At 45.4% G+C, this 25,608-nt stretch overlaps 3 protein-coding genes across 8 annotated transcripts in view; 2 read left to right on the forward strand and 1 right to left on the reverse strand.

Annotated features, from left to right (window-relative positions):
• VASH2 (vasohibin 2) overlaps window positions 1-4,424 on the forward strand; it is a 39,660-nt gene extending 35,236 nt beyond the window's left edge. For both annotated transcript variants that reach the window (XM_083433379.1, XM_083433378.1), the window contains one exon: window positions 1-4,424. In XM_083433379.1, coding sequence (XP_083289505.1) covers window positions 1-73 — 73 coding nt within the window. In that variant the 3' untranslated portion in view covers window positions 74-4,424.
• ANGEL2 (angel homolog 2) lies at window positions 309-25,305 on the reverse strand. Of its 5 annotated transcripts, none has more exons than XM_083433297.1 (9): window positions 23,787-25,305; window positions 18,167-18,579; window positions 15,404-15,663; window positions 14,569-14,638; window positions 13,369-13,793; window positions 11,373-11,499; window positions 10,719-10,782; window positions 9,585-9,748; window positions 309-8,102 (listed from the first exon to the last, which is right to left on the reverse strand). In XM_083433297.1, the coding sequence occupies exons 1-9, from the start codon at window positions 23,810-23,812 to the stop codon at window positions 7,951-7,953; spliced, it is 1,701 nt and encodes a 566-aa protein (XP_083289423.1). In that variant the 5' UTR covers window positions 23,813-25,305; the 3' UTR covers window positions 309-7,950. The 5 variants fall into 5 exon arrangements, with proteins under 5 accessions (XP_083289423.1, XP_083289424.1, XP_083289422.1 ...); XM_083433298.1 differs by having other exon boundaries at window positions 15,404-15,660; window positions 23,787-25,302; XM_083433296.1 differs by lacking the exon at window positions 23,787-25,305 and adding an exon at window positions 20,793-20,906.
• Window positions 21,206-25,291, forward strand: KTI12 (KTI12 chromatin associated homolog; the record flags this gene model as incomplete). The annotated part of the gene is made up of 1 exon (XM_083433385.1): window positions 21,206-25,291. One exon carries the CDS (start codon window positions 21,206-21,208, stop codon window positions 21,998-22,000), a length of 795 nt encoding a protein of 264 aa, XP_083289511.1. The 3' UTR covers window positions 22,001-25,291.
• Window positions 25,306-25,608: the final 303 nt, after the last annotated feature.

Raw genomic sequence — 25,608 nt, forward strand, 5'->3', positions numbered from 1 at the left:
GCCCGCTGCGCTGGATAAGAAAGTGAGCGAGCTCTCAACACTGAACGATGTTGGCTACCAGCTCCGCATCTGACAAAGCCAGAAGCCAGAAGCTTCCAGGGTGCTTCTTCCTGAATTTTACCCTGCGATCTGTGGACAAAGGGGTGGAAAGAGGGAGCTGCGACTATTTATTATGAACATGAGGATTTTATTTAAGATCCTAGGAATTAGGGGTCCTAGTAGTGACATTGGTGGGGTTTTTTATTTTTATGTTTTATTTTTCAATTCGTGAAGTGGGAATCAAGGAAAAGGGGGAACGGGGAAAACTGTTTGTCTACAATAATGTTGTTACTCTCCATCAAGCTGAAAAGGGGAGAGGTGATGTGGTTGTGTGGCTTTGCCCCCTCCCCCCGGTCTGGATTGAAATAATTGTTTCCGTCGTGGCTGTTTTGCATTGGAGCTCGGAGCGTTGTGTGGTGTCTGTAGGGTTTTAGAAACCGGCGACGATGAAAGTATATTCCCCCCGCGGCGTTGGAAAGGGCTGGGGTGTGGTCGGTTGCTTGCGAGTCAAAGGAAGCCATAGTCCAGCAGGAACTTCCGTTGCACGACTTCCATTGGAATTAACGGGACCTGAGCAACCCCCCCCTCCCCATTTCAGTGGAGCTCAATGGACGAGGAAGAGGCCAGCAGGCTATTTGTCTCTCCGGTCTGGTGTTTAAATGTGACATTCAGCAATAAAAACAACAAGAGCAGCAGTCCGGAAAAGTTATGCGAGTGGGTTTTTCCTCTCTTCGGAATATCAATATTACCTCAAGAATCCTGACAATAGATATGCAAAGCTGACAGTATTTTGATTTTATAACGGATTTGTACTGTGTCCCCAGCTTTTCTGGTAGCAGAACATTCACTGGGCCCTTTCTGACCCCACCTCTTCCGCCTTACTCCCCATATGTGCATGTGTGTGACAAAAGAAAGTATCATGATATGCAAGGGTTTTCTTAAGAGCTCTGAAGTCTTACAATTATTCTGTTAAGGATGCAGCTAACAGTTGAAGCAATTGTTTGCCTACCATAAGGGTAGCCAATGTGGTGACCTTCAGGTGTTCATTGACCATTCGCCATGCTTGGCTGGGCCTGGTGGGACTTGCAGTCCAGACACACCTGGAGAGCATCATCCTGACTTCACCTGCCTAACAAATGACTGATACCTGGTGTTTTTTTTTAAAAAAAATAATGTTTTGAAAATATTTTGTGTCAGGCTATGCAGGGGTAGCCAGTGTAGTTGTGCCCTCCAGATATTGTTGGACTACAGTGACCATCAGCCCCAGCCAGCAGAGCCAGTGGTCAAGGATGATGGGAGTTGTAGTCCAGCGAGGCCTGGAGGGCACCAAACGTTGGCTACCCTTGGTCTTTAAGCACAAGTGGAATGGCCCAGCGGTTCTGGTGCGTATCTGCGAGCTGTCAGGTTTGCGTTTTGCTCTGTGCATGTAGGTGCTGGCCCACTGTCTTCTGTGCAATGGTGAGTCCTCTGCGCATGTGATGAGCATTCCCCATTATGCTTGGGGAGCATTCCCAAGGGAGACAAGACTAGGGCGTCCGGCTTGTGCCAGAGCCCTAGGGACCTTTGGATCACGCCGAAGAACCATGGCTGTTTTGTACAGATGAGCCTTGTAGTGACAGTCATATCAGGTATGTGTGTTGAACATTCTTAAAAATAATGTCAGAATCTATGGGCTTCCCTCAAGAATGTACTCTTCTTCCTCTGTTTGTATGCCTATAATATTATGATTAATAATAATAGTCTTCAAAAGGATGGATACTTCCAAGCTGATGATGTCTTGGCATCTTATATTAAGATCAGACATCCTGTATGCAGTTATGGCCAAAGTATTAGGGGAAAACAGCCATCTGTACGGAGTGCAGTCAGAGAAAAATGAATGAGGGAAGATACCCCTGGCCAAGGAATTGTCTTTTAGAATGCACCTTGCATTTGGACAAATGATTTTTTTTTTTTTGCTTATTGTGGTTTGGAGAGGAGCAGGCTACTGGATGACTGGCCTGATGCAGAATAACACTCCTGGTCTTTTAAACACAGTTAAGAGATCTGTGGCTTCAGTCCAATACAGTCTTCCCTGGAATAAGCCCCATGGAATTTCATGGGTCTTTCTTCTGAGCCGACACGTCTTAAATTTGCATTGTCTTCGAACCCTATGCATGCTGACTTGGAGGTAAATCTCAAGTTCACATGTAACAGGATTGCAGCCAATGAGCACGACACCCTCTGGCAAACTCTCTTCCTTTCTCACCTTTCCTATTGGATTTAATTTCCACCAGCCTTCCCCTTAAATAATGTTGATTGCATCCTGACGAATCAACATTAATTAAGGGGAAATGGCTTGCAAAAAAGAGTATGGGAGCCAAAATCAAACACAAATCTGCGCCAAAATGTTAATTGATTTTTATGAGGATTTCTCCCCGCCCCTGAAAAACAATCCAAATTGCAGGAATGTAGAGAACTGAATTTAAGATTGGGGAAATGAGAAAGGGAGAGATCCAGAATGGAGGCGATTGTCCATTCCTAATGTGGAATCAGGAGCATGATGACAAGGGAAAGGAGGGAGAGCAAAAGAAGGGATGAAGCAGTGGAAAGAAGCATGCCAGCTTTTACTCTCCTCTAGCTCTCTTAACTAAGGTTAAGAGATCAGCAGTGATGTGTCTGCACCAGATCTGTGTAATCATGGAAGAATCTCACATTCAAGGAAATGGCCAGGTGTGTCGCAGGGCCTCACCGCAGTGTAGCCCCTGCTGAGAGCCAGCGGGTGGAAGGGAGAGGCTCAGCGGACTTCCTGCTTTGTGACTGTATTCCTGAAAAGCCTAGCCTTTCTCATCCAGATGTCTTGGACTACAACTCCCATCAGCCTCAGCCAGCCTGGCCTGTGACCAAGGATGATGGGAATTGTAGCCCAGGAAAATCTGGAGAGCATCCATGGATATGGGCTGCCTTAGCCTCATTGGGCGTTCACACCAATGTGTGTAGGCTAAAAGTGGAGGGTGGGCAGGGGTGTGAGCACATGTCCTGCCCCTGGCACCCCCACATGCTCATGCATGCCCCGCCCCCAACATGCTGGCCTGGGCGAGCTCCGCATGAGATCTTCCCACGTTCTCCAAGCATGCTTAGAAGATCCTTTCAGATCTTCCATCTCAGCACAGAAGTTCTGAAGTGGACTCTGTGCGCTTGGGGTAGGCTGGAGCATGGCTTAGGTGCTCATCCTCCTGCCTGAGTTCTTGTTTTTTAGCCCACACCCCTTCACCCTAAATGCCTGAAGAGAACTGCTGTCGAAAATCTAAAGGGCAGAATTCACCCCCCCCCCCAAAAAAAATAAGTGTTAAGTACCACTGAGGGCTGATTAATGTGACACTTTTCTTATTGCGGTGATTTTGTAGCAGTGAAATGCAGTGTTTGGATTTAAAAATTAAATAAAAAAGAGGCTGTGTGCCATATGAAGAGCTGGTTCACATGATTAAATGAGCCAAGCTATGGCTTAGTGAGACCACCTGAGTGTGGGGGCTACTGGAGGAGTTTGCTGTTCCCTGGTCCTTTTTACGATCATGCTGCGCCGAGGACAAAGTGAGCTTAACCACGGGTCCCCGTTTGATGTGCTGCAACAAACCCTGGTTTAGCTCAGCACAGCAGTGGAAGACCAGGAAGCAGATTGGGTGCAAGCTTCTCTTGGGACCCCCATGCTTGTCTGGGCTTGCTAAGCCAGTCTGGCTTACTGTGCTGTGGGAACCAAGTCACATTCTGAGTCTGGATTTCCTCTCTGTTTTTTCTAAAGTACTATAATGTATGTCTCTAATATATGTGAAGTGTTTGGGGCATGCTCCATCATGAACTTTACTTGCATTAGTTCTTGAGATGAACACACCATCCAGGGTTTGCACCATCCATTTAAAGTACGTTCAGCACACACGGACCCCCCTCCCCAAAGAATCCTAGGAACTGTAGTTTTATTCTCATTGAGCTTTGGTTCCCCAAACCCTTAATAAACCAGTTTCCCAGGATTTATGGGGTGGAAGCTATCTGTTTTAAATGTGTGTTGGTTCTGCTTTATTTGTATGGTGTGAATCTGGATTTAGCCCCCCCCCCCCCCCCCGCCCTGGTTCAAACCTCCCAATGAAACTTTTCTAATGTGGATGAATTATTTTGTATCCAGGCGTCATTTTCCTTACGTACAGATGAATCCTATTCTATCACAACACAAACCTGCGATTTTGAAAACTTAGTAACTGTGATTTCAATGACTAGGTTTCTCTATTGCCATAATTTTTTGTCAAATGCTGTTCTGGGTGGGAAATGTGCATGATTTCTTCTTTTTTTTGTTTTGTTTTTCTCATCATTTGTATGTTTAGTGCAGCATGGAACTTTAATAAAATATCTTGGAAGTCTTGGGTTTTTTTATAGCCTCTTGTGATTTTTATTTTTTAAAGAAACACAACTTATCCCACAGTGACAGAATCTGATGAGACACCAAATGGTTCTGATGCAGCTGAGCTGCATTTTTTTAATGCAGTAATTGTGCCAAGTATTTTATTTATTGAATTTCTACCCCGCCCTTCCTCCCAAAGGAGCCCAGAGCTGCAACCACAAAAACATTAAAACAATACAACAGGAAGAAGAACTAAATCCAGCTCTCCAACCAGCGGGGTTACTGCTTTTTAAAGAAAGGCTCTTTCTTTAAAAGAAAGGGGAAGTCCTCTACCTGTGGTTTGGACTACAACTTCCATCAACCCCAGCCAGCAAGGCCAATGTTCAGGGATGATAGGAGTTGTAGTCTAGCAAGATCAGTGGGCCAGTGTCCTATCCAAGCTTTGCAGAGACCCAGCAGCAGGATTGAAAACATATGCGTAGCTCTTGTTGCATGTAAGGTGTGGGGAACTTCTGGCCCTCCAGATGTTCTGGGACTCCAGCTCCCCTTAGCTCCAGCCTGAGAGGCCAGGTGCATCAGGGATTATGAGAGTTGTAGTCCAGCAATTAGAGCTGGAAAATATATTGATATATCATCCAAAACTAGTTTGAAACCCATATTGTGATAACTGTTTCATAATATTTGACCTGGCAAAGTGGGAAAAACCATGAATGAATGCAGCTCTCCCTTGCCTCATGCAGGGGGCAGTGAATCACAAGAGCAGGCGCCCTGGCCAAAATCACGATGCAGGAAAAAACCTCAAAGCCAACCAGTGCCTCTACATAGCTCCATCCTTATTTCAGATCAAACCTATCCATTCTTAAGGAAATCAGTCCTGAGTGCTCACTGGAAGGACAGATCCTGAAGCTGAGGCTCTAATACTTTGGCCAAACTGCAGGTTTCACCAAACTGCGGGAGGCAGTGGAAGACAGGAGTGCCTGGCGTGCTCTGGTCCATGGGGTCACGAAAAGTCGGACATGACTAAACGATGACGACAACAGCAACAACAACAACAACAAAACAACACAGTCATGGGGAACAGAAAGCATACCCTCTTTGAATTCTGTGGTTTTACATATGAGGAAATAATAACTATCACCTGTTCCTTAGGTCTTAAAATTACCGTATTTTTCGCCCTATAGGACGTACTTTTCCCGGGCTCCCTAGGCTTGTGGATAGCAGCCTGCACCCCCGAAGCCTGGGGCGCGCTGAGCAGCGCACCCTGGGCTTCGGGCAGATATCTGCCCAAGGCAGATAGCAGCCTGTTCTGGAGGCTGGGGTCGGGGGAAGCTCGGGCTTCCCCCGCCCCAGCCCTGCACCTGGGGGGAAAATAAATTTTTCTTTCTTTATTTCCCCCCCCCCAAACTAGGTGCGCCCTATGGGCCGGTGCGCCGTAGGTAAAAACAAGCTCAGATGAACACCACTACAGTACATGACATATTACATTGTGTCATGCTCTTATGCTTGGGTCCTGCTTGAGGGCTTACCACAAGCATCTGGTTGGCTATGGTAAGAACAGGACGCTAGACTAGATGGGCCATTGGTCTGATCCAGTAGACTCTTCTTACGTTCTTATCCCACCTGAAACCCTGGAGAGCCACGTAGACAATATTGAGCTAGACAAGCCAATGGTCTGACTCGCTATATGGCTGCTGTCTATGTCTAGCGTGTGTTTTATTAAGCCATTAGAATGAGGATTGTTTTTTAAGCTGCACTGCAGAGTACAGTTATAACTATACAGTTGTACCTTGGTTCTCAAACGCCTTGGTACTCGTCCGTTTCGGCTCCCGAACGCCACAAACCCGGAAGTGTTCCAGTTTGCGAAAGTTTTTTGGAAGCCGAACGTTCAGAGCAGCTTCAAATTTGAGTTCAGGAAGCTCCTGCAGCCAATTGGAAGCTGTGCTTTGGTTTTCGAATGTTTTCAGAAATCTAACGGACTCCTGGAACGGATTTCGTTCGAGAAACAAGTTACGACTGTATTTGGATGATTAAACTAATGAACTGTGCTTCCATCTGTTTGTTTCAAACCTATGGAGAAATGCAGTCTTGGTGTTTGGCTTCCTGCCAAATACAAAGGTTATTTCAGGTGTATTCCTCATTGCTTCTTGTGCAGTTAATTAGCTACTCTGAGCTCTCTCTCCCCCTTTAAAAAAGAAACAAAGTCAGCAAAACCTGCAGGGATATTGTGCTGAAGAACGGCTTCCGAGGGCCAAAGTAATCGGAGAATACAGCAGAACTGCCAAGCAAAGGGCTTGACTGTGCTCCCCTTGAATTAACAAAGCTGCCTGTGCAACCTTGCCATCTTCCTCCTTGCTCTCCTTGCAGCTCACAGTTGCGTAACTGGCCAGACTTGTCAACAGCCGCTCACCTGTGATGATCAATAAATTGCTTACAAGCCAAACTGGGAAGGTACTTCATTCAGGGTCCGCTCCCGCCCCTGCTTCTAGGCTATCAAAGAGTCAAAAGTAGAAATCAAGGTCTAAGTTGATGGGTGATACGGCTGCCCTAGATTTATTTGCAAGGCAAATATTAAATAGGTGTGGCTTTGCAAATCGCTGTGGCTCTGTGCCAGGGACAGAAATACCCTTTCCATTTTTACACACACAACTGCCCTCAAGGCCTAACTGTATCTTGCACAATTCGTGAAGCAGGATTTCCTGATATTTGACCCTTTGCTTCGGGCTGTTTACATGATAGAAAAATACATTTTGCACCACTGCCACTATGAGCTCCATGGATACAGGTTCGAGAAACAGGCACCCAATCCACTGCCAAAGTTAGAAGAGGTAGTCAGACCTTTAGGGAATATCATAAAAGCAAACTGGGGTGAAGACCCTCTAGGAACATGGCCACAACCACAAATGCTGGACTTAGTTGTCAGAAACTCAAGTTCAAATCCCAGGCACAGCCCTGAAAGCCCAGATAGTAGAAAGGGGTTCTCTTTCATCATCACACACACCTCTCTAGGCTACTCAGAGGATGAAAGGAGGTAAAGATATAGTGAAGCCCATCTCCTTGGAAGAAAACAAATCAATGTCTAGAAGAAATGCTTGCCTGTAGGATTAAGGGAGCTCCATGAAAGCTATAGCTGCAAGGACGTGTGATGGTTTTTACTTGTTTTATATTTATTGTTTTGCTGCCTTGTTGACTGTTGCCCTGGACTCCTTTGGGAGAAAGGGTGAGAATCAAAAGATTAAGAAACAAAAATCTGATCATCATTTCTGTTTTAAAAAGCACTTTATACCATCTCTTTGATGAAAAGTAAATATATATTTTTAAAAAATTACTGCACAAATACTTTCCATTATTAAAAAAGGAATCCCAATGTAAAACTCCAATTTGCTTTTTTTATATCTGAGTAGCTGTGATAATTTACAATATATATATATACCTGTATTTAAAACCCATCAAGGAGGCATGCACTCTCCAGTCCCTTTTGATGATGTAGAATTAAGGAAAAGGAAAGTGGAACGATAAAAGACAGGTGGGTCATCGTTGTTTTGGTGTTACTCTTCCAGCCTGAACTTGGCTAGGAGAGGGAGATGGTCAGAGGAGATGGTTTCATTGGGAAGCCCATTGACAGCCCAGAGATCTTTTTCCGTCACCAGTGATAATCGGCCAAGAAGGTTCAGGCGTCCGTCAAAGGCACGTTCAGCTCCTGCAACAGAAAGAAGAGGATTTCAGGTGCCTGTGGACAATCCAGAGGTTTGAAGAGAGGTTCATAAGCACGTAAATTACATCACAACTGAGCTGGCACCAGGGCCTGGATGCATCATCATGCTGTTCTGAAATAAGCAAGCAGGGAATTACAGTTCCTTTATTGATCTTTACAGACACTGCATTCTGGGGAACTTTCAAGTCAATGTAAACAATACTGAACATTTATATGATGCTTTCAAGTAAGCGCTTCACACACACTTCCCCACAACTTGCTCCCCTTCAAATATTATGGACTTTAAAGCCCTATTCCTGACAATTGGGTCATGCTGGCTGGGGCTTATGGAGGCTGTACTCCAACATCAGGCTGGGGAAAGCTACATGATCTACTTATTTCATAGTTCAGTGTGTTAGGCACTCTGCCACACCAACTCTCCATTTAACTCCCAGGTGTGTGTGTGGGGGGGGGGGGGAGTGTGATCCTTCCCCAAATATAACTTGGTTTACCTAAGGTCAGTTTCATCACTGGGTTGAAATCTGAAGCGAGAACTTCTTTGTTCGCATCACAGTCTCTTGGCCAATTATGTCCTGCTAGTTCTCTTGATCACCCCAGTTTAAACAAACACAGACTTAATATTCCACCCAGTGGATTTTGCAAAGATGCACAGCACTGAATATGTGCAACCAAGACAAGCTTCAGTCCTGACTTATCCACCAAGGAGATCAGCTTGAAGGCACTTTTAACATTATGGCACCATCTGGTGAGCTTTTGCTGTTACTGCTATTGCTTGATTTTTTTTTTTAAGTAGTAGTAACCTTCCACATGGTACAATGTCGTCAGGTAAAATGCATGTAATAATGTGAGCACAGGCTTTGCCACACTGGAACTGTAAACTTTAAAAAAACAAACTGGTCCTGTGCCTTTTCAAGCAGCTTGATCTTTAGAGATTAAATGGAAATGTGGTATCTCTTAGTAGTGAGAAGCTCTACTTGCTCATCTCTATAGATCCAGTTTATGTTAAATGCATAGGAACAGGCTGGGCTGGTTTATTTGTGATCCACTGGAAAGCCTGAAACTGAACTGTGTAGGGAGGGAAGTCAGCATTACAAAGACAATGATGCAAAGAAGATCTGTTGGCGCAGGCTACAAATGCAGGTAGTTAGGTGGTGATAAATCTTCTGGTAGAGAATACAGCCTTGTCTGAGCTAGCCAGGCTGCTTCTATATTAAGCTGTGGACTGAGCTGTTTGTTCAGTCAGCACTGAAAATCAAGAGAGGTCTTCTGTCCGAATCAAGTCCCTTCTCTTAGTATTAGCATTTTATGAATGTGGAATAAAGAACATCTGGAAGCGACAAAGCCACGTGTGTTTATGTGTGGGTGCTTTAAAGAGGCTCTACTGTACTAGAAATTTTTGCTCATTGTGCAGACTGGGTGAGCACCTAGCCAATCCTTAGTCACCCATCTCGCTCTAGAGTCACTTGCCTGGTTCTGCAGCTGTGTTCTCCTTTGCTGCAGAATAGAAGATATAATCCACAGTGACTGCGCTCCTGGAGTGGCAGGTGGTGACTTCTGGGGTTCCGCTGTCTGGCAGATAATGAGTGTAGGCCGAAGACAAGGGAAAACTGTGGTGCAAATATGTGGGTGACCTAAAACGGGAGAAGTGTTTCAGAAGTCACCAGCGTCTGCTGAGACAAAGGATCACAGATGAGGCCATGCTTACACCAGGTTACCGATGTTTCAGATGTTCCACCCACAATTGTCCATCTGGCCCAGAGCTGCTCTGTTTTCTGTACCTAAGCCCCGCACTTTGACATGACAATCCAGACTGAGAATGCTATTGCAGCAAGGCAGGGCAAGAACAACGCATTTGTGAGCCACGATTGTTTAACAATGGAAACATTTGTCCTGCTATTGCTCCTCATCCACTTCATAGTGGACATAGCCTAAACCATGTCCTTCCTACAATGCTGTATTTTATTCCTTTGTTAATTTTATATCCTGCCCTTCCTCCCAAAGAAACCCAGGGTAACAAACAACAAGAGATCAAACAATGAAAAATATCTTAAAAATAGTATCCAGTATCTTAGAAGCAATTCCAAAGACCCAGTTCCCATATCGCACAGAACAAAGCCTCTAAGACAGCATCTGCAAAGTTTTGGTGCAATTATATTGCCAAGAATTATATCCAGGTTAACCTACAGCTTTGCTCAGACCAAAGGCAAAACCAGTTTAGTAATAGGGGCACAAGACCTGGATGGTGTGCTCTCCTTTATCCCATCAGCAGGGCCATAAGGAGATCGGAAGCATTTACTGTTGCATCCAAACCAGGCCAAAATATGGTTGTAACTATGGATTCTTTGAACGAGCCAACTTTGTACTGGGGTTGGTCTTGCAAACCATGGTTAACCCTAACCACCATATGTTGGATATTCACAAACCCTTGCCAGTTTGCAAATTTCCAATTTCTTCTTCCTTGGTGTGTTGGAGGATGAAGTAGGGAGTGCACATATAGCATTTTAGTGAGTAAAACTTTCAGCTCTCTGCTTATACAGGTCCAGAGTTGTAGTAGCTGATGCCTGCAAACAAGCTGACAACCGCAGTGATGTCAAAATTTACCGTTTTGCCACTGTTACGACCTCTTCTGAATTTTCCAAGCTTCCTTCTTTAGTCTCTTTTCTCTCTGGAAAAAACCAACAACAGCAATCATAGAAGCACAGGAAGCTGCCTTATACCTGACCAGGCCATTTGTTCATTGAGTCCAGTATTATCTAGTCTGCTTGATAGCAAAGTCACCAGCAAGACATCTTCCACTCCTGTTTTGTTATCTGATCCTTCTATAACTGGAGATGGCAGGAATTGAACCTGCAAAACAGGTGATCTGTGTATGAGCTATGGCTTCTACCCTATAATGGGAGAGTGCACACAGAACTACAGCTGCTGCTTATCCATTCAGCCAAAAGTTGCTCATGAGTTGACCTGCAGATGAGCGCTTGGGAAGAACCAATGTGACCAGTCAACTCTACTAAAATCACTTCTAAGGCTTTTGTAAACATCCACAAAAACTTTTCACCCACTGATGAATTCCCAATGACTTTATATTTTTAGCTTCTCTGGGGTCAGACAGCGCCTGTAGGACTTGAACTGCCAGCATTATGTGACTGAATTGCTGAAATGACACACGAAGGAACTGCTAGGTTAAATTCAGCTGTAAACATCTGAGGGGAAGTAACCTTTTGGGAAAACACTTGGGTTATCTGCTCTGAAATTTACCTCTTTCTTTTTCTAGCTGCTTCTGTTGCTCCTCATACATACAGTCCTGAGAAATGCCAAGGCTTTGAGGCCAAATGGGGATAGTGAGTATCCTATTGCCCCGTGGGGACTGTTCCTGGCCAGACACCTTAAAAAGCAAGAAACAAAACAACCAAAGAGAAATATGTGCATTTCTAGAAGATGCCCAACAGTGATTTCTGCTGTAACCCAGAACCCACCTACATAGAAGTCATTTACATTACAAACCTAAAAATGTCAACTCAGAGGAAAGCCCCATTAACTTCAATTGGACTTACTTCTAGATAAATGATTTTAGGACTGTAGTCTTAGGTTCAGCCATCTAGCTTGCAGAGCTATTTCATGGCAATTCATAGTTAGCTTGGGATTTTAGCCTTCAAGATAAACTGGCATGATATATTACCTTACTATTCACTCTCAACTCTGGATCAGTTTTGAATGTTAAAGAGCACCTGTCTTAACACAAATCCTTTCAATGACCCAACAGTTTATTTCTACTATTGTGAGAGCTGCCACATTTATTTTTAATTTTTGGCTTCCCATTTAGCCACTTTTTGAGCCATAAAAGAACTCCTGCGCCACAAGTACTCAGTTTTGGAGTCTAGTTGGTGAGAGAGCTGGCAAAAATGTAATTACTTTACATTTATTATGTGTTTGTATGTTCCTATGTGTGTGTGTGTGCGTGTGCGCGCGCACACACACACACACACACACAAATTGGTACCACCCCTATTTCATGCAAAAGCAACTATGCTCCAGATGATTTTTAATTTACTGTGCTACCAATCAGCTGATCAGAAGCACCTGCAAAGCGCTATGAAAAGCACTCCACAACACTCTTGGGTCTTCCTTTGGAAAGAAGCTCAACAAGACCAAACTATCAGCTGACTGATGAGTCATGTGGAGTACTTTGCAAATTGCTCTGCAAGATCCATGTGGGCAAAAAAGGGTCACCTGATGCCAGGAGACATCAGGTGATAAACAAGTGGGTGGCCCCATTAGTAACCTGTCAGACCTGGCCCAGAAGGGGCAGGAGAGAGAATGATTCGGTCTGCTGGTTAAATGCAGTTCACCACCAGTGTTAAAAACTGAGATATGAAAGCTAGGAGCTAAATGGCACCTTAAACATAGGTTATGGGCACCGCAATGGAGTGTTTAGGTGTCCTTTTTTAAACAAGAGTACAAAACTGAAAAAGAATGAACTGCAGCTAAAATCTTATGCTCATTTTTCACATGGTCTAGTCCTCATCTGAAGACTGCAAAAAACAAAGTCATACTTCCCCTACTCGCCCCCCTCATGTTCTTATGAGGGTCCCTTCTCCAGTCTTCAGAGAGTGGCTGGAAGTGGGGAGGCAGAAAAAGGCCCTCCTTTTCTATCAGCAGTGGCAGTTTTAATCTGAAATCTTAGGCTCAGTACTGCGCTCAGAGTTCAGAAACTGCTCGCGCTAATGAAATTCCCTGTCACAAAATGCACCTAGAACAAGGGGAGTTTCGAATGCTGTTCACCACCCCTGACCAAAGCAATGCTTTGAAAAGTTCTACTCTTCAGGGAACATATCCTACATCCGCATCACCTTGTCTACTGCAGAACTCCTCAGCATCTGACACAGAACCCCTGCTCATCACAGGAAGAGGAGGAGCAAAGGCATGTTCTAAGGCACTCACAGTGTCTTAAAACCGTTGGCCTCACCACAGTCCCATGGTGGGCCTTGGAATGTCTTCCACCCTCCTGTGGGCTGAAAGCTCCAGAAGATTATTAATGGATGCAACCAACTACTTCCTAAGAACACTGTTTGAAAACCTCGTACCTGCACTGGCTTTGGACCACACAGCATATTTTAGAAAGAACAGCAATGCAAATTATCATCATGGAAACCCCACAATGTTATAGGGGTGGGTGGCAGGGACATCGTCTTTTGCGTGTTGTCTACCCATATTTTTTTTTCTTTACACACCAACTTGACAAATGGCTACCTACTTTCCCTATCGCCAGTCCTTCGTAATTCAGCTTGCCTTCCCTTAAGAAATTGTACAGGGGAGAGTGAGGGACGGAATTGAAGTCCCCGCAGATGACGAGGGGGCAGAAACGCCCGTCTTCCTGCATAGCCACGCTGGTAATTTCCGCCAGCAGCATGGCAAGTTGGGTGAGCTTAATGTCCCCCCGCCTTGGGTTATACAGCAGGTGTGTGTTGGCCACGCAGATGGCGGCCGAGGGGGCCTTGCAGGAAAAAAGAGGCTGCAAGAGAACCACCAGGCCCACGTTATCTCTGTCCAAGAGGGGGATGTTGCGACGAAAGAATTCGACTGGATTCGAAGAGAGGAGATGGAACTTGGAGGCCTTGAAGCAAATGGTGCAGCCATCTGGCTTCCTTCCTGTCCTCATCTTGTACTCACAATGATAGCCTGGGGAAGGGAGAAAAAAGGTGCTTCAAAATGTGTCTCCTTTATACTCTTAAGTACACATGTTTAATATGTTCTGGTCCATTGGGCTGTATGCCGGGGATGGGGAACAAGTGGTCCTCCACAAATTGTCCGATGAAAACTCCCATCAGCCCCAGCCAGCGTAGCCAATGGTCAGGGAAGGTGTGAGTTGGAGTCCAACATCTAGAGAGCCACAGCTTCCCCGTCCCTCCGCTACACAGCAGGGGTGGGGTGGTTCTACCTCTTATAGCAGGGGTGGGGAATCTCCTGCCCAAAGGCCAAATATGGCGCATGAGGCTATTTCCACCAAACCATGCACACCTGCCCCGTACTTGCACATCAAGTGTGCGACAGGTAAAGATGCAACTGGATTGGCTGTGTGATTGAATTCATTGTGAGGAACTTGATTGCACAGCCCACCCCTTTGGAAAGCAGGCTTGAAGTCATCACCAATCAGCTGACAGGTGGTGACTTTAAGACTGCTGATTCATTGCACCTCAAAGCACTGTGATTATCCGCAGACGTCCCAACCCTGCCTGCCTGTCAGATTTGGCTTATGGAGGGTTGGGGAGATAAGTACATGGTCTACTGGCAAGACTGTACCTTGGTTCTCCCCTTATCTTCCTGCTTTCTGTCTATTTGCTCATGGAGATGGGCTGGAGTTAAAATGGCCAGAATCAGTGGACTGTAGGGAGGTAAGCTGGGGAAAGTGGGGTGGGTGGGTGGTGGTTTGACAGGTATACTGGACAGTTTATACCTAAGGCTTCCAAACTTGGCTTGATCTCTATTCTGTAGTGGTCTTCTTGTACCTCTTGCAAACAAAGTACCTGTTGGGAGGAAAACAGCTCATCAACAAGTAGCATACTTCCCAACATAACTAGGCTGACTTTAAAATTTTAGAAACTGGCTTACAACTTTCAGTAACAGTTCTAAGAAGAAATAATAATGGTAATACTGCAACTGAAAATAATTTCAGGTTATTTAATAGTAAAATTATGTATTGTTAAGAACTGGGTACGATTCAGGCAAATTCAAGCATTTTCAAGCCACGCTGATTCCTGATGAGCATGGTTAGCTCTGCCAGTGAGATCAACATGCCTTTAAAAGGAAAATTAACGTTATAAACCGATGCATGTCTTATTGGAAGTAAATCCCATCGTACTTCATTCAGCCAAAGGCTGCAATTTTATATTCCCTTGAACTAAAAATGATTTACTTCCAAAGAAACATGCAAAAGACTGGGCTGTAAGAAAATAAGACCAGGTTTAAAAGGGTTGGTTTTCTTAGAAGGAATCTGAATGGAGAGACATGGCACCAGGTGCATGTTCACTATAGCTAAACATGAAATGCATGAAATAACCACATGCTCACTTATGGCAGGTGTGGGAACTTCTTGGCCTCTTGGATGTTGATGAACTACAATTCCCATGAGCCTCAGCAAGCATGTTGAATGGTCAGGGATGATAGGAGTTGTAATTCAGCAACATCTGGAGGGCGAAAGGATCCTCATGCCTGGCTTACAGTCTGTAAAAGATTTGTCTTCCTATGGATTTCTTTATTACTGACAGCTATAAGGTTAGCTTCCCACTTACATCTGCATCCAGCCGTTTGATGTCTGCGAGAATGTTGGGAAAACGATAGTTCCAGGCTAGCACATGCCGTTGGCAGTGTCTATACAGGTGAGAGTTGTCTTCTAACAAGTCTTGGGAAAGGATGTTGTACGACATTACGGTGAAATCAAACTTCTCCAGTGTGTCTTGATGATCCTGGTTGATCGGCTTATCCTCTTCAAGAACCTTCATTTTTTTACTTTGTTGGCAAATGTATTCCCAGTGTCTTTTGACCACACCTGCTGAAACACAACAACCAGGCCAGGAGTGGCGGATTGTTTGCATTCATACTTTTGACTTGAGCTTTTAAAGTTCTGTATAAAACAATTTAAGTCCTGTTTTGGGGAGCCTACTAATTAAATATGAACTGTCCAGATCTGCATTAGGGCCTATTCCCCTTCTGAGATCAGGTGTGTACTGGTCAGCGAGGCAGCCTTCTTAGTTGTAGAGCTCTGCCTAGGTATTCCTCTGCTCAGACAAATCTAGGAGGTAGCAAGCTAAAGCCTTTTCTTTTTGATAATTTTGTTGAACTGCTGCATTTTTATCTTTCTTTTGGGAAACCTTTCTGAGGGTTGGGGTATAAGTGTTTAAAATAAGAATAATAATTTTAAGTGTTTCATTAAGCAGGACTTCTAGTAATTTGGCAATAACATTTGCACCTCTTTAAATAGGAAGTACCTCTGTTCTTGAATTGTTTAACAACAATAGTAGCAAAAGAGACCCATCTCTTTCAGGAGCAGCTTTAGTATATAACAGAAAGTAGGAAGAAAATAATAACAACAAGAAAACCCTGGGATAGCAATAAACAGGACTCTGCTGAGGAGTGGAATTTAACATAAAAGTTGTAATAAACAACTTGCTGGATGCAGGCAAATGAGTGGGCTGGTGGAGGATGGATTCTTCTATTTTGTGATTAATTTTTGTTGGTGAAATTTAATTGATATTCTACCTGTATGTTCTGTTTTTGGTACTGAATTGCTGTTGAGTTGCTTCAGCACTTCTTTATGTTTGAAAATGACACATAAACTGAACAATAACAACAGACACATTGCAAAAATGCCTCCCTCACCAGCCTGCTTGGTCTCCATACTAGCTGTGAAGAAACGAAAATATCGTCTTCCTTTTATTTCCTGCACTTCCTCCCAGAGGAGCACAGGGCGGCAAACACACGATAAATGTGCCAATTAAAACATCTAAAAACAATTCAAGATACTGACACAAACTGGGAATGATCTTTCCTTAAAAGGTTTGTTGAAAGAGGAAAGTTCAGTAAGTGCTGAAATGACAACATCTAATATTTAATGGAAGTTATTTCCAAAGAGCAACTGCCACAACAATAAAGGCCTGATTCCTGCACTGTGCGGAATGGACATCTTGATAAGATGGTACCTGAAGGAGGCCCTCACCTCTAGAGCACAATGATTAATTGGGGATATAAGGGGTGGGGTGAACTTTCAGGTATACTGGTTCCAAGTTGTTCAGGGCTTTGTGCTTCAGAAACAGCATAAAATTGTCAATTAGCAGCAAGAAAATGAAGCAGGATGGTGGTGGGGGACACAAAATAGTAGGATGGAATGATCCATTCATCATTCACCAGTCCACTTAGTAGAGATATTATTATTATTAGCCTAAAAGACTAGTAGCTCAGTGGCAGAGCATCATCTGCCTTGTATGCAGATGATTCCAGGCTCAATCCCTGGCATCTCCAGGTAAGACTGAGAAGGATTCCTGCTTCAGCCTCTGGAGAGCTGCTGCGTGGAAAGCAGTGAAGTACAGCGGTGCCCCGCAAGACGAATGCCTCGCAAGACGGAAAACCCGCTAGACGAAAGGGTTTTCCGTTTTGGAGGTGCTTCGCAAAACGAATTTGCTATGGGCTTGCTTCGCAAGACGAAAATGTCTTGCGAGTTCCTGCGATTTTTTTCCGCTCCCCACCCCCTTTTTCTAAGGCACTAAGCTGCTAATAGCCTTTTAGCAGCTAATCCGCTAATCCCTTAAGCCTTTAATAGCCGCTAATAGCCGCTAAACCGCTAATAGCGCTAATCCGCTAATGGGGTTGCTTCGCAAGACGAAAAAACCGCTAGACGAAGAGACTCGCGGAACGGATTCTTTTCGTCTTGCGAGGCACCACTGTAGATGGACCAATGAATCACAGAATTGTAGAGCTAGAACGGACCCTGAGGGTCATTTGGTCCAACCCCCTGCAATGCAGGAATCTCAGCAAAAGCATCCATGACGGATGGCCATTCAACCTCTGCTGACTCAATATAAGGCAGCACCGCATGTTGCTAGTAGCCTGTGTACCCAAGCAGGATATGAAGGAGGGGACTTCACCTCCTCTCTGGCAGGCCTGGAAGTGCAGGCAACAACAACAAAAATGATCACTCTAATAAATTTTGTTGGCTTATTTCATCAGCTGTTGTCAACAGAGCAAAGGAAAGGTGTGAACAGCTTGTTCATAGGACCATAAACCGAATATGTGTGATTTCTGAGCAAGTTGAATTCAGCATATATAATAATATCACACTTTTACATCATCCTTTCTCCAAGGAATTCTAGGCACCACAAGTATCCAATGAGGTAGGTTAGGTAAGAGACACTGACCAGCTCACTAAGTAAGCTCCATGGCCGAGTGGGGACTTGAACCAAGGCACCCCAGACCCCATGGGCTCTCTTCTCTCCTAAATAAGTAACACAACCCTGTACATATTAAGAGCAAAGGATCAAGGGAGTGAGATGCCACCATACCTCTTGGTTCTGGAGTGCTTTCTTCTCTACACTGAAGTTGAGGTGGAGACCAGGATGTTTCATCTGAAGGTGAGGTACACAGTTTTTCATTAGGGCTGTGACAAATGTCCTGATCCCCACTATGTCTTCTTCGCTTTACACATGGCTCATCTCCCTCAGCTTTCATTGTAGCACAGAGATGAATGGAAGAGTTTTGTATGAGGCTAGGAAACTGTGTGCTCCAGAGCAGAGGGAGCCTACAGCTCCCTGGGGAATCCCAAGGGTTCAAGGGTGAGTAACAAGCCCCAAAACAGGATGTGGTTCTCTTCATATGCTGGAAAGCTTGACCATCCCGGAAGAGTCTCTGAGCAACATTCCAGTGGCAAACCCAATCTCTGCCGAGCCTCTGTACACGATGGGACAGCATGGGATATCTGGAAAGAAAGCAATGTTAGGAAAGATCCTTTGCTGTCAGGTATACAGAAATGACAACTAGACAAAGGCCTTGTTCTTACTGCAACAGACTAACATGGCTTCCTGTCTGGAAACTGCATCCTGCTGGCTGATCTCGGATGCTGCAACATTACACTCCTCCATTACTTGAAGTCTGTAATTGGCTTTATCCTCAAATTACAAATATTTAATCTCATTAAATAAGGAAGGGCATTACTTTTTCTTCAGGAGAAAAGAAACTCTGTCCACTAGCTATGATCCAGACCTTGTTTTGGTATCTTAGATGTCTCTACCAAAAACACATTAGGCTGCAATGAGCAAATGCTTTATGCTGCTTTGTGTTTCCAGGTAAGGTTGGTTATGACACAAGGCTGAGCAGTTTTGCCATATAGAACAGGCTTCCTCAACCTCGGCCCTCCAGATATTTTTGGTATACAACTCCCATGATCCCTAGCTAGCAGGAGCAGTGGTGAGGGATGATGGGAATTGTAGTCTCAAGACATCTGGAGGACCGAGGTTGAGGAAGTCTGATAGAGAAGCAGCAGAAGTGAAACAGAAAGCACACAGTTTGAGAATGACTGGCAGATACCAAACATATTCACTAATGCTCAAGTTCAGTCAGCTACTAACTTGTTTACACATCCATGCCCACCATATCAGTTTATGCTCCTGTGCCTTTTTAGTTGATCCCAGAAAGCTTTACTCCTACCCTGATTTTTACTTTCTGAATATATTTTTCTAACATTACACAGCTACCTGCAATGTCTATATATTTAGATCTTATACATATATATACAGAAACATTAATGGGCTTATCTCTGGACTCCTCATTAATGGATGTTTTCCTGTCTAAATGTTTTGTCAGCAAAGCAAAATGTGTAACACTGAAATCCTAAGATCATTTCTTTGTTAGTGTGTATGTATACATACATACATACAAGGACATGAAGGCAGCAATCCTCTCCTGTTGTTTGCTCCTAGCATCTTAATACTCAAGAGGTACACATTCTGCATATGGAGGTTTCACTTAGCTATAATGATCAATAGCTGTTTAGACTTATATTCCAAAGAGTACTAAGTTCCAGGGTATGACTGAAGGCATAGCTGGCATAGCTGAAGCTATGCAGATCTGGGTCTGGTCAGTGCCAAGTACAATAACTGAAAACCACATGTATGCTGCCTTTCATGACAGAAGAAAGGCTGGGTGCAAATGTAATTATTTGAGCAACATTTACACGAAACGATGACGTCAAGTGGTATATAAAGTGTCGAAATCAAGAAATGTCCCTCTTTCTCTCACAGGACAGGTAAGCACAGGAGGCCCTAATCCTCCTCACTGCCACCCTTTAAAACCAGGGTGGCAAACCTGTGGCCCTCCAAATGTTGCTGAACTCTCTTCACTCCCTGCCACGTTAGCTGGGTCTGACAGGAGAGGCAGTTCAGCTACACCTGCAGTGCCAAAGGCAACACCTGCCTTTCAGCCACGGGTGGGGATCCTGTGGTCCTGCAGATCTTCAGAACCTAAGAGGAGCCTGCCGGATCAGGCCCACTTAGTCCAGCATCCTGTTGTCACAGTGGCCAACAGGAGGAGGAAAATCCAAGTGAAATAGCGCTCTCCCCACAGGCAGCCTTCAGAAGGATGGCGTTTTTATATTGCAAGCCGCCTTATGATCCGCAGATGAAAGGCGGTACAGTATACAAATTCGGTAATAATTCTGACGCTGAAGGCGGGAATACAGGCACCAGGGTTGTGCAGCCGCCGTTTCCTCCACGAGCTTGTCGAATCCCTCCCATGTTGCCAGTGGTCGGGGATGATTCGGAGGGCCACAGGTGGCCCCCTCCAGCCTTAGGCCGCCCACCCCGGCTGAGCCGCCGCCGTTACCTCCAGGGGGGACACCTGCCCTCTGCCTTGCCAGGCCGCCCCGGTAGGTTCTCTGCTCCCCGCGCCGGCCCCGCAGAGGGCTCATCGCAGAGGGCCGTGGCCGGCGGCTCCTTCACCACACGCGCTCCAGGTCCGGCTTCCCCCGCGCAGCCGTATCCAAACAAGCCGGACTTAACGGTCGCTCCTCCCCTCCTCACGTAACGAAGGACCCTCTCGCTTTGGCTTCCACGGGGGCCCATGGGACTTGTAGTTTGGCTTCCGCAACAGACGCTGCCTTCGCCGACAGACTCATAGATTTATAAATAGATCTACTGAACACGAAAGACTTCCGGGTTCCTTTGGACTCTTCCCTTTAGAACCTGCTCCGATATTGCGCGAAAACGGAGAGGCTCCATTTCTCCTCTGGCGGAGACCAAAAACTTTGCTTCGTGGTTTTCTATCAATTGCCATTTCCGTGGGACGAGTTCTACTCTAAAGGCGAGTTTGGAAGCATCTTTAGACAGGACTCCACACTCTACATTTCCCTATCTCTATGGTCCGTGGATAGATGTCGTCGTAGAGCAATTCAAAGAAGAGCGGGAAGGCGGGGCGAATAATCTCTCTCGGGAACCATCTTTCTTAAGGGCGACATTAACGCCTCCGCCGCCATTTTTGTGCAGGGAAGGCCCTGAGGGGGAAGCTGATGATAGCCGGCCCGGCTTGCGACTGAGGCGGAGAGAGAAGCCATGCCGCTGGTCGTCCTCTGCGGGCTGCCGGGGAGCGGCAAGACCCGGCGCACCGAAGAGCTGAAGGCGGCGCTGAGCGCCGAGGAGGCCTCAGAGCGGCGCGTCTTCGTGGTGGCCGAGGCCGACTTGGGCGCCGGCGGCGGGGACGGCGTCGCCCGGGCTGCTCTGAGGGCGGAGGCGGAGCGCCTGCTGAGCCGCCGCGACGTGGTGCTGGTGGACTCGGGAGCCGAGCTGAAGAGCTTCCGCTACGAGCTGTACTGCCTCAGCAAGCACGCGGGGACGCCGCACTGCGTGCTCCTGTGCCCGGGAGGCGCCGCCCGCCCGGACCGGCCTCCCCTGGAGCCGCCCGACTCGCGCCACCGCTGGGACTGGCCGCTCTTCGTGGCGCCCGCCGACCCCGCCGAGCCGCTGCCTTGGCCCGAGATCCGCGCCGCCCTCTTCGAGCGCCGTCCGCCGCCGCCCAACCAGTCCACGCGCTCGCAGCCCCTGCAGGCCGCCGGCTTCCTGCACCACCTCGACCGCCTCACGCAGGACGTCCTGGCCGCCCTCATGGCCGCCCAGAGGAACGGAGCCCAGCCGGGGCAGTTCGTGCCGCTCGCGGTGGACGGGCTGTCGCAGGCCGGCGGCGGGGAGCCTCCGGGGCTGCTGCTGACCCGGCCCGTCAGCCTGGCGGAGCTGAGCCGGCTCCGGAGGCAGTTCCTCAGCTACGCCAAGATGCACCCGGGTGAAGGCGAGGGCGACCTGCCGCAGCTTGGAAGCATGTTCCTGCAGTACCTGGGCCGCAACCTCCAATGAGGAGGGGCTGGAAGCCGCCGAGCCGAAAGGAAAGCAAGCCCGAGGGGGACGGAGCAGGCGCGCCGTGGGATTTGGGGGGGCGCCCGCCCGCTATGCACGTGCAGTACACAAGAGCCGAAGGAGCCTCCCCGACCATGAAGGGAGTTTGTTTGCTGCTGGAGCTTTTGGCCCTGGGTCGACTTTGCCGTCTAAATCCGAGAGAGGAATGCACCTCCTGCCTATCATTTTAAGTGTGTCGAACTGGTCCGAAACCGATCTTGGCAAAAGGGGGTCAGGATTAATGTAAATAAATGAGTTTTTCCTCTCCGCAGGTCACACACCTGTTTATATTTCAAGTTGCACTTTTCGTTTTTGTTATGCTCCCTTGCTGCAGGGGGGGTTGGACTAGATGACCCTTGGGAGATGTCCAGGTCCCTTTCAGTTCTACGATTCTAGGGTTGTGTACACGGTTCATGTACAGCACACTAAGGGAGCTGGTATCTGGTGGCGCAATGAGTCAGTGTGTCAGGTTGTTTTAACAGAAGGTTGGTGGTTTAGGCCGCCTGGAGGGACACTAGATGACTCTCAGAATCCTATCCAACTACAGTTCTCTGACTTGAGAAACAGTAGCCAGTCTAAAGCCACCCAGTGTGATGCTATTGTGGTCAGACGACGATTCTGATGTAAATTGAGTGTGATCCCGAGAGTTTCTTCATCATGGATTGGACACAAACCCACTACAATCAACTGCTGGACTGTGTGTTGCAGGACCACAACTTCTGCTATTCTTAACAGACAGCTACTATTGCCTTTGCCAAGAGTAAAACAGAAAGGATGAGCATCAGGGCTGGCTCAAGATATTTGGTACCCTAGGGGGATTATATGTATACTGCTTTTGTAGATTTGGTGTTTGAAACTTACCTTAAAAGTTATTGTTATGCAGTTTTTAATAGCAAGCTGTCCTAATAAGGTATTGGGAGGGTGGTGTATAAATAAATAAACCCACATCCTACTTAGTAACATGGAGCATGGTGCGCTCCCGTATGAACTGCACTGAAATGAATGGGAATTAAGTGCTCCAGTCCATTTCAGTGAGGCTAGCACAGGAGACCCTCGTGGGAATTGCTCATAGTTCATGTACTATCACTCTAGAATGAATTACTATTTGCCATGGGTGGCAACTTTTTAAGGTGTCACTTTTATTATACCAAAGAGATGCATCAGTGCCTCTAGTGCGAAAGGGAATATGCTGTGATTCTTTCCGGGGGCCAATATCCACTTTATAGATTATGCTAATTAAATGCAATCTAAACTATAAATATCTACCTAGTACTGGTAAGGAAATAACACTAAATGTCAGTTTTATATTGACATTGTGAATGCAAACTGTACACCTTGACAATATAACTGAGGGAGAGATGGAGGCTGCTGTCCTATGCACACTTAGGAGTTTGCCCAATTGAACAGGTGGCAATCTCTATGCACAATCACATTGGGAGTGAGTCCCGTTCAAGATATTTATTTATGTAATGCTTAATGTCAGAATATGCTTCTAAGTAGTTTGCAAGTATAAAAACCAATGGCGCACAGTGGAATAGCTCAGTTGGTAGAGTACAAGACTTAATCACAGGATTGTGGATTTAAGCCCCACATTGGGCAAAAGATTCCTGTATTACAGGAGGCTGGACTAGATGATCCTCGTAGTCCCTTCCAACTCTACAATTCTATGACTTAAATTTTTAAATAAACATACACAGAACCCAGTAACAGAACAACCAAATGAGTTCTAACGAGCTAAAAAACTCACCTTATGGCCATGATGCGGTTCCACATCTAGTTCTACCTTTAAATGAAACAATAGTTGGCGAACTGTGAGGGCAGAATTGGTCCTCTTGGAACCAAATCACAATTGCCATGGAAACCTGTAGTGCTAGACCTAGAACTTTGGAACCATTGTTCTATTGTGATCACACAAAATACTAATCTTAATCAGTGATGTGGGTTTTCCGGAAAATTTAGAACTGGAGATTTTTCCTAAACAAATTAGGATAATTTGGATCTGGATTTTTTTCAGTCTGCATCAGAAAGTTTTCTGATGAGAGAGTGATCTAATTCATCATTTTTGCTTTGTTTGTATTTACTAAACAAAACAACTTTGAAATTGGTTACCTAATAACTGTTGAGCTCCTTAGAGGAAAGGTGGGATATAAAGGTAATTAGAAAATAAATATAAATAATATATAAATAACAAATTATTGTTAAATGAACTCTAAACAACCCTTACAAGTTCTGTGCAAGTGGTCATTGGAGGAATAATAAATAAAGAAGACATTACTATATGTGTTAAATTATGCAGCTAATGAAACTATGGCAAAATACATTAAAAAATCAGAGTAACGTGGTTTACCTCACTGTTCAGTGCATGATTATGAAGTGGTGGCTTTGATTGACATTAATTACTCTTAAGTGCATACCCAAGGGGGTAGTATGTTCACAGTTAACATGTGACATCAAGATTTTAACTCATTACCTATACAGTACCTGGAGATGGCTTGACCAAGGTACTCCACGCTCTGGTAACTTCCAGATTGGATTATTGCAGTGTGATTTACATGGGACAACCCTTGAAGACAACCCAGAAACTTCAAGTAGTCCAAAAGTGCAGCGGTCAAGTGGCTGGGGTTGCCTTTAGGATTTACATAGCCCCTGTCCTAAAACAGCTGCATTAGTTTCCAGGTTCTTTCTGGGCCTAATTTAAGGTGCTCACACTAATGTTTAAATCCAAAAGGCTTATGTCCCAAATTTTTGGGAGACTGCCCCCTTTAAGATTAGAGGGAGCGGTCTCTTTGTAGCTCCACTTCCCTTAGAAGTTTGAGGGGGTGATAGCCCAGGAGAGGGCATTTTCTGTGACAGCTCCTAAATTGTGCAATTCCCTCCCCGCAGAGGAGTGTCTGGCATCTTCACTGTACAGTTCTCAATGACTGCTGAAGATGCATCTCTTTATCTTGACATTTGGTACCTGGTGTGTATGTGTGTGTGTGTTTCAGGGCCCACCCTATTCCCATGACTGTAAATTGTTCTAACTGTTTTTAATGCTGAGTTTTAAACAGTTGTAACCGCCTCTGAAACCTCCTGTTGAAGGGTGGGTAATATAGTGAAATCAGTAATTGCTTATTTTTATTTCTTTTGAAAATTTCTAATCAGTGCCTTTATATAAAACATGGATTTCTGGATGGTGTACATTAAAAACAAGTATCAAAACAGTATTGAAACAATTTTAATAATAATAATAATAAATTGAGCTGAAAAGGAGTTAAAGTGAAATAAGTGTGTTGCTTTAAAAGGGAGTACCTAGCTGAATGGCAAATAAATCATGTGGCAAGCTATGGATGTGGATAAAGTGTCCTAGTAATCTAAAAACACACACCTAGTTACAATAACTAACTGAATTTGCAGCATAGTGCTATGTATAGCACACTGGCTAAAATGTGGGCCAAGGTTCACATTCTCACTCAGTGGGTGACCTTGGGTCAGTAACTATCTCTCAGTCCAACCTGCCATACAGTTGTGAGGATAGGAGGGAGAGAACTATAGAGTGTACAGTATATTTCAATCATTGCACAAAAGGT

This window comes from Podarcis tiliguerta (genome assembly GCF_965153285.1).
Source record: "Podarcis tiliguerta genome assembly, chromosome: 3".
NCBI classification, from domain to species: Eukaryota; Metazoa; Chordata; class Lepidosauria; order Squamata; family Lacertidae; genus Podarcis; species Podarcis tiliguerta.